Source organism: Solanum dulcamara, chromosome 5, assembly GCF_947179165.1.
Source record: "Solanum dulcamara chromosome 5, daSolDulc1.2, whole genome shotgun sequence".
NCBI lineage: Eukaryota > Viridiplantae > Streptophyta > Magnoliopsida > Solanales > Solanaceae > Solanum > Solanum dulcamara.
Genome location: NC_077241.1, coordinates 19,982,511 through 19,995,016, shown reverse-complemented (window position 1 = coordinate 19,995,016; position 12,506 = coordinate 19,982,511). Strand labels below are relative to the sequence as shown.

General features: G+C 39.3%; 1 protein-coding gene across 4 annotated transcripts in view; it reads right to left on the bottom strand.

Moving 5' to 3' along the window:
- The window catches only part of LOC129889079 (chlorophyll(ide) b reductase NOL, chloroplastic), a 51,839-nt gene that overhangs the window by 5,495 nt on the left and 33,838 nt on the right, over nucleotides 1-12,506 (bottom strand). For all 4 annotated transcript variants that reach the window (XM_055964202.1, XM_055964203.1, XM_055964204.1 and 1 more), the window contains exon 8: nucleotides 10,317-10,374. In XM_055964202.1, coding sequence (XP_055820177.1) covers nucleotides 10,317-10,374 — 58 coding nt within the window. The remainder of the gene's footprint in view (nucleotides 1-10,316; nucleotides 10,375-12,506) is intronic.

Sequence of the window (12,506 nt, the reverse complement as noted above, 5' to 3'; positions counted from 1 at the left end):
CAAAGTTTTCTATCAAAAATCTCTTATGAATTCTTCTTCTAAAAGTCCTAATTTCATGCATTGCATTGGGTAATCTTAATTATGATATATTTCATTGTTATTAGTCTAATTATGCATAATTCACATCATATTGCATGATTTCAAAATGAATTTCAATGACCCATGCTATATGCTATTTTCAAGTATGTTTTCAATAAATCATGACCATGAATTTCAAGTGATTTCAATGAAAGCTTTATGAGTGATTATCAAGGTTTATGAATGACTTATGAAAGATTATGAATGATGTTTCAATGATGCTTTAAGCAAGAAGTTATGGTGTGATAAGGTAGTTCTCACACAATCATGTTAAAGAGGTGATAAGGTAGTTCTCACCAACTCATGGATTCTTATATTCCTATGATTTTCTTATGATAAGGATTGATATCTAATATTATCATTCCTAATGATGTTAATGACAATGTTTTCATGAAATTTCATTAGGATAATGACTAAGCACCGAGAGTACTTTAAGGTGGGGTTCGGTCCGGTAGCCATAATAGCTACCCAAGGGAATCCTAGTAGCAACCTTTAGTTCCTAACTATGTTGCCCGCGTAGATTTAAAGTGTCAATATGGTGAGTCCTTATGTTTCGAGGATGCGAAATTTTATTTCCCTTATGTCTTTATGACTTTCTTATGTTGCCTTGGGTGAGCTAGGAGCTTGTCTTATGCCCCCATCTAGTAAGTAGAGGCATGTTGGATGTTATGGAGTCTATATTGTCATTTATTTCGAGTTTGAAACTTATGTCGTTTTATTGAGACTTTACTTCCACATCTATATCTTAGTTTTATTGCTTTACTTAACTTATGTATGTTCATGAACGATATGCTAAGTGGCTTGGTTGGGGTCCCTCGGGATTTTAATCGTCATGTCGCACCTAGGGTCTAGCTTGGTTCATCACAAACTTGGTATCATAGCACAAGGTTTAAAGAGTCCTAGGGAGTCTAACATGCCGCGTTGAGTAGAGTCTTGTTCATCGGTGTGAAGCGCCACATCTATAAATAGGAGGCTATGAGGCATCTGAGGAAAAAAACATCACTTCTTTCATGATCTCATCGTGCGATAGAGTTGAACTCTAAGGATTCTCCCTCTTAACGCTTTCTCTTTCCGATTTCAGAAATATGCCTCCACGAAGGAATCCCATCCGAAAAAATGTTGAGGAGGACAGTGTTTTGAAAAAGTGTTGAAGCGCTCGCTTTAAGCGTGAAGCGAAGCGAGGCGAGGCACTAGCACTTCAACATCGTGAAGCGAAGCGATTTCGGAAAAGCGAGCGCTTCATGGGAGAAGCGAGAAGCACGCTTCATCTAGAAGCAAGAAAAAAGCAAGCTTTTTTGGAAAAAAGCGGCACTAAGTTTTTTTTTAAAAAAAAAACTGTATAACTTACATTAATTGTTCCAAGCTGCTCTTTCAGTGTGACTTCTTCTTCAATTCGATAGTCCAACTTCGACATTTCAACGTCAACCAGGTTAGTTTTTCTTCTTCTCTTCTTCTCTTCTTCTCTTTCTATTTCTATTTTTATTTTCATTCAGTAGTGCTGCGGTCTGCTCTCAACTGCTGCGATCTTCTTCTCTTCTTCTCTTCTTCTTTTTCTATTTCTGCGCAACTGCTGTCTGCGAGAATTATTTGTTTCAACTTTTATTCAACAGTTTGGCCTTTTTTTTTAAGATAAAGCATATGCTCTGTTTTTTTTCCAAAGTGGTTGCTTTATTATTTTTTAAAAATTTTGCTGCAGCTGCTCTTTTAATTTTGCTACAACTGCTCTGTTATTGTTTTGACAATTTGACTTGTGTGACTGAATTATTATTCTATTTTTTCTTTGTAGTAAGTTGTATTTTCTTAATGGCACAAAAAAGGAACCCTTGTTGATGGCACTTCAAGAGTTTGAAGATCTTGTTGAAGAATAGGATTTTGCTCTCTTTGTGATTTGGTTATGCATTTGCTTTATATGTTGTTACTTATGAGGATTATTGACTATCTAGTTACTTTTTAATCTAAGTCTTTTGAGTTCTTGATTATTTATCTATGCATATTTTATATTTATTTTTTTTATACTAAATAGCGCTTTTTCTGAAAAAAGCATGCGCTTTGCTTCACGCTTCTCGCTTCTGTGAAGCGAGTCCCCGTCACTTTTTTCCGCTTCTCGCTTCTCAAAACACTGGAGGAGGAGCAACAAGCTCCAAATGACCCTTTGAATGAACAAGTGTCTCATGCGGAGTTCCGAGTCGCTCTCCAAATTCTTGCTCAAGCTATGACGGCTCAAGTTAACTAAGAGGTGGTAGCTCCCATGAACCCAAATGTGGGTACGGCGGCTAGCCTAGTTCATGATTTCACCAGTATGAACCCTCCCGAGTTTCATGGTTCTAAGGTGGATGAGGATTCACAAAAATTCATGAAGGGTATTGGTAAGATTGTTGACATCATGGGTGTTAGCCTAGTGGAAAAAGAGGACTTGGCGGCATATCAACTCAAAGGGGTTGCTCAAGTTTGGTATGACCAATGAAAGGATTAAAGAGGTAGAGATGATGGTCCCTTTGATTGCGAAGAATTCAAAGGTGCTTTTCTTGACCGGTTCTTTCCTTTGGAGTTGAGGGAGGGCAAGGTGCAAGAGTTCATCAATTTGCGCCAAGGTAGTACGAGTGTGAGGGAGTATGCCCTCAAGTTTACTATGTTTTCCAAATATGCTTCTTGTATGGTTGCGGATCCAAGTGCTCGTATGAGCAAGTTTGTTTCAGGTGTGTTCGATTTGGTGGTCAAAGAATGTAGAACCGCCATGCTCATCAAAGAAATGGACATTTCGAGGTTTATGACACATGCCGAGCAAATTGAGAAGGATAAGTTAAAGGAGAGGTCTAGAAGGGAGTCCAAGTGGGCTCAAACCGATGGTGGTAATTTCTCTGATGGTAAGTCAGGGAATGGTGGCCGTCCTCAGTTTCGTCAAAGGTATTCCGGCCAAAACTCTTCAAACAATCCGGCTCCAAAGTTTGATAAAGATAAGGTGTCTATTCTAAAGGCACGAGGAGGAGCTTCGAGTGGTCAAGACATCCCTCCATGCAAAAAGTGTGGAAGGAGCCACAAGGGACAATGCTTAGAGGGATCAGATGTATGTTATAGGTGTGGAAAGCTAAGTCATCATGCAAAGGAGTGTGGGAGTGGTGCAAGACCCCAGAATCAGACTCAGGCTACCAATCTTCCGAATCAACGTGCTACTACTTCGGGGTGGCGGTCAGTGCCAAAACATATTTTATGCCCTTTAGACTTGTCAGGAGTTAGAGGATTCGTCCGATGTTGTGAGTGAAATGTTGAAAGTCTTTGACTTTGATGTTTATGCATTGTTAGTTTCGGGTACTACTCTATCATTTGTTACCCCTTATCTTGCTATGATATTCATTGTTAGTCCCGAGATCTTATAAGAGCCTTGTTCGGTCTATACTCCCATTGGTGATTCACTTGTGGCTAAAAGAATCTATAGAAATTGGGCAGTTTCAGTTTTTCATAAAGTCACCTCAGTTGATCTTGTAGAGCTTGATATGACCGATTTTGATGTTATCCTCGGTATGAATTGGCTTCATGCATGTTATGCTTCTATATGTTGTAGGACCCGCGTGGTCAAGTTTCCGTTTCCTGATAAGCCATTCCTAGAATAGAAAGGTAGTAACTCCGTGTTTAAAGGTCAATCCATCTCGTGTCTTAAAGCTCGCAAAATGATTTCCAAAGGTTGCATTTATCATCTAGTCCGGGTTAGAGATACAAATTCCAAATCTCCTACACTTGAGTCAGTTTCGATTGTTAGTGAGTTTTCAAAAGTCTTCCCCGATGAACTTTGGTATTGATCTTCTCCCCGATACCCAACCTATTTTTATTCCTCCTTACCCAGCTGAATTGAAAGAGTTAAAGGATCAGTTGAAGGATTTGTTGGATAAAGATTTCATTAGATCGAGTATCTCTCCATGGGGTGCTCCGGTTATCTTTTAAAGAAAGAAGGATGGTTCTCTCTATATATGCATTGATCACCGAAAGTTGAACAAGACACAATTAAGAATAAGTACCCCATTACAAGAATTGATTACTTGTTCGATCAACTTCAAGGAGCAAGTTACTTTTCAAAGATTGATCTTCGATCATCTCACCATCAACTTCGAGTAAGAGAATGTGACATTTCGAAGACGGCTTTCAGAACTCGGTATGGTTACTTGGAATTCCTGGTTATGTCTTTTGGACAAACGAATGCTCCTGCAGCTTTTATGGATTTAATGAACAGGATCTTCAAGCAATATTTGGATATGTTCGTAATTGTGCTCATTGATGATATTTTGATCTATTCTCGGAGTGAGGAAGAGCATGTCGGTCATTTGAGGATTGTCTTGCAAATTCTCAAGAATAGCCAGTTGTTTGCTAAGTTTAGCAAGTGTGAATTTTGGTTGAGGTTTGTTGCTTTACTTGGCCATACTGTCTCCGGTGAAGGTATTATGGTTGATCCTAAGAAGACTGAAGAGATTAAGAATTGACCTACACCATTGTCTCCTCTTGATATTCGGAGTTTCTTGGGCTTAGCCGGTTATTATAGATAATTTGTGGAAGGTTTCTTTTCCATTGCATCGCCCTTGACTACTTTGCCTCAAAAGAAGGTGAAGTTCCAATGGTATGAGGCATGTGAGAAGAGTTTTTAAGAGTTGAAGGATAGACTTATTTCCGCTCCAGTGTAGACTTTACCGGAAGGTTCTGATTTGTTGTTTATTGTACTGCTTCAAGAGTTGGTTTTGGTTGTGTGCTAATGAAAAACGATAAAGTACTCAAGCTGCATGAAAGGAACTATCCGACCCATGACTTGGAGTTAGCGGCAATAGCTTTTGCTTTAAAGTTGTGGAGACACTATCTTTATGGTGTCCATGTGGATGTATTTATCAATCATAAGAGCTTGCAATATGTATTCACTCAAAAGGATTTGAATCATCGACAGAGGAGATGGCTTGAATTGTTGAAGGACTATGACATGAGTGTACTATGCCATCCGGGAAAAGCGAATGTGGTTGCCGACGCTCTTAGTAGATTGTCCATGAACAATGTTGCCCATGTTGAGGAAGAGAAGGAGTTAGTCTATGATGTTCATAGATTAGCCCGTTTGGGTGTTAGATTGGTTGATTTCGAGGATGGTGGTGTTATTGTTCAAAATTGTTCTGAGCCGTCTCTTGTGGCGGATGATAAGGTCAAACAAGATAATGATCCTACTTTGGTTGAATTAAAGAAAGCGGTTGCCGAAAAAGCCATTGAGGCTTTCTCCCAGAGGGGAGATGATGTTTTGAGATATCAAGGCCGATAATGCGTTCCCGATGTTGATGGCTTGAGAGAAATGATATTGTCCGAAGCTGGTAATACGCAGTATTCTATTCATCCAGATTCCACAAAGATGTATCGTGATTTGAGGGAAGTATATTGGTGGAATGGCATGAAGAGGGATATTGCAAAGTTTGTGGCTAAGTGTCCAAATTGTCAGTGAAAGTTGAACATCAAAAATCAGGAGGTTTGACTCAAGATATTGAGATTCCTACTTGGAAGTGGGAAGCCTTGAATATGGACTTCATTATAGTTTGCCTCCTACTCGTAGGCAACATGATTCGATTTGGGTGGTTGTTGACCGAATGACTAAGTCAGCTTATTTTTTTTCTATTAAGACTTCATATTCAGCCGATGAGTATGCTAGATTGTATATCCGAGAGTTCGTTAAGCTTCATAGTGTCTCATTGTCTATCATTTTGAACCGAGGTACTCAGTTTACATCTTAATTTTGGAGATCTTTCCAAAAGGGTCTTGGTACTCAAGTGAAGCTTAGTACAACTTTTTACCCTCAGACGGATGGTCAGGCCGAGCGTACCATCCAGACCTTAGACAACATGTTGAGAACCTATGTTATTGATTTCAGAGGTTTGGGATGATCATTTACCGTTGATAGAGTTTGCCTAAACTAACAGTTATCATTCCAACATTCAGATGGCTTCATTTGAGGCCATATATGGTAGGAGGTATAGATCTCCTGTTGGTTGGTTCGAAGTTGGCGAAGTTGCCTTGATAAGACCCGAGTTGGTTCATGAGGCTATAGAGAAGGTGAGATTGATTAGAGAAAGATTGAAGATTATCCAGAGTCGACAAAAGACCTATTCAGATGTGAGAACAGGGAGCTTGAATTTGAGGTTAATGATTGGAATTACTTGAAAATTTCACCTATGAAGGGTGTGATGAGTTTTCGCAAGAAACGGAAGCTTAGTCCCCGCTATGTAGGTCTATATCAGATTTTGAAGCGGATTGGCAGGGTGGCATATGAGTTGGATTTGCCTTCTAATTTGGCATCGGTGCATCCGATGTTCCATGTGTCCTTGTTGAGGAAGTTTGTTAGTAATCCTAGTTCTATTGTGCCTTTGAAAAGCAGGAGGTTCTAGTTGAGATCCTAGACCGGCAAGTTAGAAAATTGAGAAACAAGGAAGTAACTTCAGTTAAAGTGTTATGGAGGAATCAAGGGGTTGAGGGTGCTACATGGGAAGCCGAAGCCGATATGATGTTAAGATATCCTCATCTTTTTCCATACGTTCCTAGTTGAGGTATTGAGTTCCGTCATGATCCACTCAGCCCAAACCATGTGTTTCAGTCATTCTCATGTTTTCATATGCATTCATGTTCATGAAATGAGTTTTAAAGTCATGGTTAACTTGGGATTGAATATTCCATGTTTTTATGCATTTTCGATATGTTTTGCATTCATCTTGGGCTGCTATGTCTCTTTCCTATTCCATTCATGCTAGTTTATGTCCCATTCGAGGACGAATGTTCCCAAGCGGGAGATATTGTAATACCCCAAAAGTTGAAAAGTCAAAAAAACGAGGATTTGAGGGAAGTTGAAGGAAATTTTGCATCAGATGTTGACCACGGGCCCTTCATGGGCCGTACTCAGCACCACAATATGTGGTCAACATCCGTGCAGGTGCCAGAGTTCAGTGGAGTTCAAGGGGGAGGACTACGGAAGGCTCTATGGCCCATGGAGGGTTTCACGGACTGTGAAGCCTCCCATGAACTCGACCCTCAAGACCCATGAGCAAAAGGTGAGGACCATGAGAAGCACCACGGGCCGTGGTGAGCACTACGAGCCGTGGAGGTCAGCTCTTCAGACCCCAGTCAGAGCCTTTCACCACAACTACCACCACGGCCCATATTGAGCTTCACGGACCGTGGTGGGTCCTCTGTCCAGATTAAGATTCAGTTTAAGTTCAGAGGTGTTTTGGTCTTTTCCTATGTTTTGATTAATGAATGTAGACAGTTTTTGGGAGTTTATACTAACCTATTAACTACCATAAGCCCTCCTAACCCTCTCATTCTCACCCAAACACTCAAAAGATAAAATCCTCTCTAAAGTGTTCTCTCAAAGAATCTTCCTCTTCCTCATGCAACTCAAAGAATTTCTTTAAGGTCAAAGCTTCAATTCCTTGCAAATTAGGACTCCTAATATTAAAGGTATGTGGGAATTCATCCATGTGCCTTTTCACCCATGGAATCCCAAGATTTCTATCAAAAATCTCTTATGAATTCTTCTTCTAAAAGCCCTAAGGAGTTGTTTGATAGAGTGTGTTAGCAAAAATAATGCATGCATTAATTAGGTGTATTAGTAGGACCTTGTTTGGTACACTTTTTCATGGCATGTATAACTAATGCTTGCATTAGTTATACACTCTATTGTGTATTAAGGCTTGCATTACTAATACCATGGATTTCTAGGTATTAGTAATGCAAGGAAATTTAATGCTTGCATTATAATGGTTAAAGACTCAATCACCCCTCAAAACCCCTTTTACATATTTTCCATCATAATTGTTGAGGATATTTTTGTAAATAAATATTTTTATGCAATGCATGTTGTTTTTTAATATACTAAACCAAACAATGCATAAGAAATATTCTATGTATAATTAATGCAAGCATTACTAATACACTCTACCAAACGACCCCTAATTTCATAAATTGCATTGGGTCTTCTCAATTATGATATATTTCATTGTTATTAGTCTAATTATGCATAATTCACATCATATTGTATGATTTTAAGATGAATTTCAATGACCCATGCTATATGCTAGTTTCAAGTATGTTTTCAATGAATCATGACCATGAATTTCAAGTGATTTCAATGAAAGTTTTATGAATGATTATCAAGGTTTATGAATGACTTATGAAAGATTATGAATGATGTTTCAATGATGCTTTAAGCAAGAAGTTATGGTGTAATAAGGTAGTTCCCACACAATAATGTTAAAGAGGTGATAAGGTAGTTTTCACCAACTCATGAATTCTTATGAATCAATCATGTTAATGAGTTATTCCTATGATTTTCTTATGATGAGGATTGATAACTATTATTATCTTCCTGATGATATTAATGACTATGTTTTCATGAAGCTTCATTGGGATAATGACGAAGCACCGAGAGGACTTTAAGCTGGAGTTCGGTCCGGTAGCCATAGTAGCTACCCAAGGAAATCCTAGTAGCAACCTTTATCCCCTAACTACATTGCCAGCGTAGGTTTAAAGTGTCAATATGGCGTAGCTAGTGGATCCAAATATAGCACAAAGTTAGAGAAAGTACCATCACGGAGACTACCTTGGCAAAGTAGTCTCCCCCTTCTCGATGTGGGGCATATCGGATTTCATGTTATAGCTCGCATGGTCTTATATGTCAGTTAAAGATCCTATCCCACATCAAGGTAGGAGAAAAGGTATAAAGTTCTCATGATGTTTTGATGCACCGACCATATGATGATATGTTTTAAGGTTTTCATGGTTTTACTCATGTTTTAAGATATTAGTCATACATCCCATAGTTCATATTGATATGTCCTATTTTCATTGTTCATACATACTTCTATGCGATCCGTCGAGTTATCATGAATCATCGCAGCAACGGGCAGAGCCCGCGTCGACCTTTTGGAATCAAAACCATGAGCTCTTCCTATGACCCTAACAATTTTCACGACCCGTCCTGGTGGTTCGTAGAAACCCATCAGAGACATGACATTTTTCCCAATTTCCAGCATTCATCTACGACTGCCTGACCACACAGATCATACCACGGTCCATGAAAAGTTCCACGGCCCATGGTCTTTGCCTTGGAATGTTTTCTGAGGACTAAGAGGAGGGGTCACCATGGAGGGCACTACGGTCCGTGGCACATACTTGGTGCATAACATGTACTAATGCATACTTTTTCCCTACATTGTATCATAATGTATGGACGAACGATTATCACGCACCTCCCATTCGTGAGTAGAGTTGACCTTGTACTTCTATTGTGGTGAGTCCTCATGTTTCGCGGACGCAACATTTTATTTCCCTTATGTCTTTATGACTTTCTTATGTTGTTTCGGGTGAGCTAGGAGCTTGTCTTATGCCCACATCTAGTTAGTAGAGGCATGTTGAATGTTATGGAGTCTATGTCGTCGTATATTTCGAGTTTGAGCCTTATGTCCTTTTATTGAGACTTTACTTCCGCATCTATGTCTTAGTTTTATTGCTTTACTTATCTTATGCATGCTCATGAACGATATGCTAAGAGGCTTGGTTGGGGCCCCTCGAGATTCAAATCGTCGTGTCACACCTAGGGTCTAGTTTGGATCGTGACACAAGCCCAAGCATGTGATGACAAATTTAAATTACATGAACAATTGATCATCCAGGGACTTTAGAATTAGCAAAATCAATGTCTCATAATATCAACAAACATTGAATGATTATAGTGTTCGACAACCAACAACATACCCAGTGTAATCTCACAAGTGGGGTTTAGGGAGGGCAGGAAGTACACAGACCTTACCCCTACCTTTGTAGGGTAGAGAGGTTGTTTTTGATAGCCCTCGGCACAATGACGCATAGTGTTCAACAGCCAACAGGGGAAAAAGTTGGAGGGAGTACGTTGAATTGTGTGCCTCATGTAAATGATCCAGCATAGAGTTCGACAAACAAGGGAGAAGGGGGAGGGAGTATGTTTTAATTGTTAAAAAGGAGAAATTTCTTTATTTTAGTTCTATAACATGCTCTTTTATATACGGGCCAAATTCTTCTTTTTTTTTTGCCCAAGCACATGGATATATTTTGCTGGTAGCTAATGGTGAGACTCAAATTCATGACGTCTGTCTATTCTACTACAAAATTGAATTGTGTGAGCTACCCAATAAAAGCACAAATCATAGAGAGGAAGCATTTTTATTCATATATTTTAGGTCTGCAACCAGAGAACATGCCTGCAATGATTTGGTTAAGTGCACCACACTGCGCTTAGTTGCTCCATATGCTGCAAATCTGAAGATCAAAAAGGAAACAAGACGCATCATTGAGGACTGCTAGAGGGGCAGCAAGTGAGACTGTATGAAGTGGATAGAAATGCACTTCCCAAAAATTAAAGATCTACAAGGGATTTCAAAATCAGAAGGATCAAATCTGAAACAAACAGAAGTGGCACATTTGAAAAGGAAAAATGGAAGACTGGAGCAACCTATACGGAGAACAAATGAAGAGACGATCACCGACATGTCGATAATAGTTTAATACTCTAGCATGGCATGATAACAATTTTGTTTCAAAGTGTGTTCCTTGATATGTTATCGACACAACATCATGTATTAAACAAAGAAGCAGGATACATAGGATTCACTAGAACATGTCACCTTGCTGTTAGATACTGTTGTAATCTACTGGTAAACATTATAGCCACCAGTAATCATTTGCAGTCACAACACTTTACAATTGATCAGAGGATGTTTGTGTAGCAGTACAAGGATTATCATGGAATTGGAGCAGCAATGATACTTTGAGCAGCAGGATACAAAAGGTTAAGTTTTCTCGAGCAAACAAATAAATGTGTCTACCTCAAAAAGAATATTAAGTTTTATAGTTGATTATCGTTTTATCGTTCTTGTCTTTTAGCCAAAGATAGGAACTGAAACAAAGTTGAAGTTTGTCTCCCATAAATTCTTTATAACAGTTTAACTTAGTGACGCTAGGGTGAGGGAGCTGAAAACTTGAAACATACACTTTGATTTATTTCCCAACTTCCACTGAACTCTCACAAAATTTCTGCCATCAAAGGAAAATTTCTGCCTACAAACAGATCATGAAAATAAAATAAAGCTGCTAAGAAATTCTAATGCGATGCACAGAAGCAGGTCAATTTCCTATCAAATCATAGCATTACACTATGGGTGTCAGAGGAGACGAGTCATCCCGGTCCAGGGTAGGGTAAGGGGGACAGAGTTTAGGGGTAGGAGGATTGGGGATGAGCCAGGTTGGAGGGTTGGTCCCGGAAGTCCCGGCCAATTAGGGGTAGGACGATGGGGGACATACATACATTTTTTTTATCAGGTAAAAGTATTTTCATTCATAAACATGACCAAGTCAGTCGTATACAAAGGTTATACCAAAAGATCAAGCCTCTACAAAATATGATACTCTACAAACTCCACCCAATCCTCTATACAACAAGGAACTTTCTGTTTACACCAAAAGAAACTAAGGGAGCGCAGACTACTTCTCAACTGTAAGAAACTTGACTCTGCACCTTCAAAAGCTCTCCTATTTCTCTCCAAACTACTCACATAAATGCAATCGGAACAACATTCCAGGCCCTTCGTTTTCTCCTCCTTCTCCCGCTCTTCCAACTGAGCATCAGATCTTTCACAGTTCTTGGTGTAATAGAGTGTTAAACCATCTAAACATATCACACCATAATTTCATGGTAAGCCCGCAATATAGAAAAAGGTGTTCCACATCCTCGACCGTCTCCTTGCACATGTAGCACTAACTGATGCAGACAACCTTCCGCTCTCTGAAATTTTCTTCTGTCAAAATCACCCCTCTAGTTGCTAGACAAGTGAAAAAACACACCTCCTCGGCACACTTGGAGCCTATAATGCATTACAAGGGAACCCAGCCTCCTCCCTAACCAAAAGTTTCTCATAAAAAAACCGCACACCACACAGAGAACAATCCATTACTTCCAAGGCCACACCACCACATATCTGGATTATCAACCGGATTGACTTGCCTATGAAGTGGATCTATCAATCTTTGGAACTCACTCATTTCCCAATCTTGAAAATCCCTTCTAAATCTCAAACCCCAAAACCTCTCTCCACCTTGTGGCCTCCTAATTTGTTGAATTGTCAATTCTCTTTGGCAAGATATCTACAAACTCTGGAATTCATCTTTCAAAATTATATTCCCACACCAGTTATGTCCCCAAAAACATACTCTCTTCCCATCTTCGACCTTAAATAAGATATTTTCCACGAAATAATCCCATACCTTCAAAATATTTCCCCACAAACCACACCCAAAAGGGAAAACAATATCTCTAGCTTTATTAAGGATTTTAAAATCTTTATTAAGGATTTTAAAATCTTCAACTCTCAAGCCTCCCCATTTTTTAGGAAATG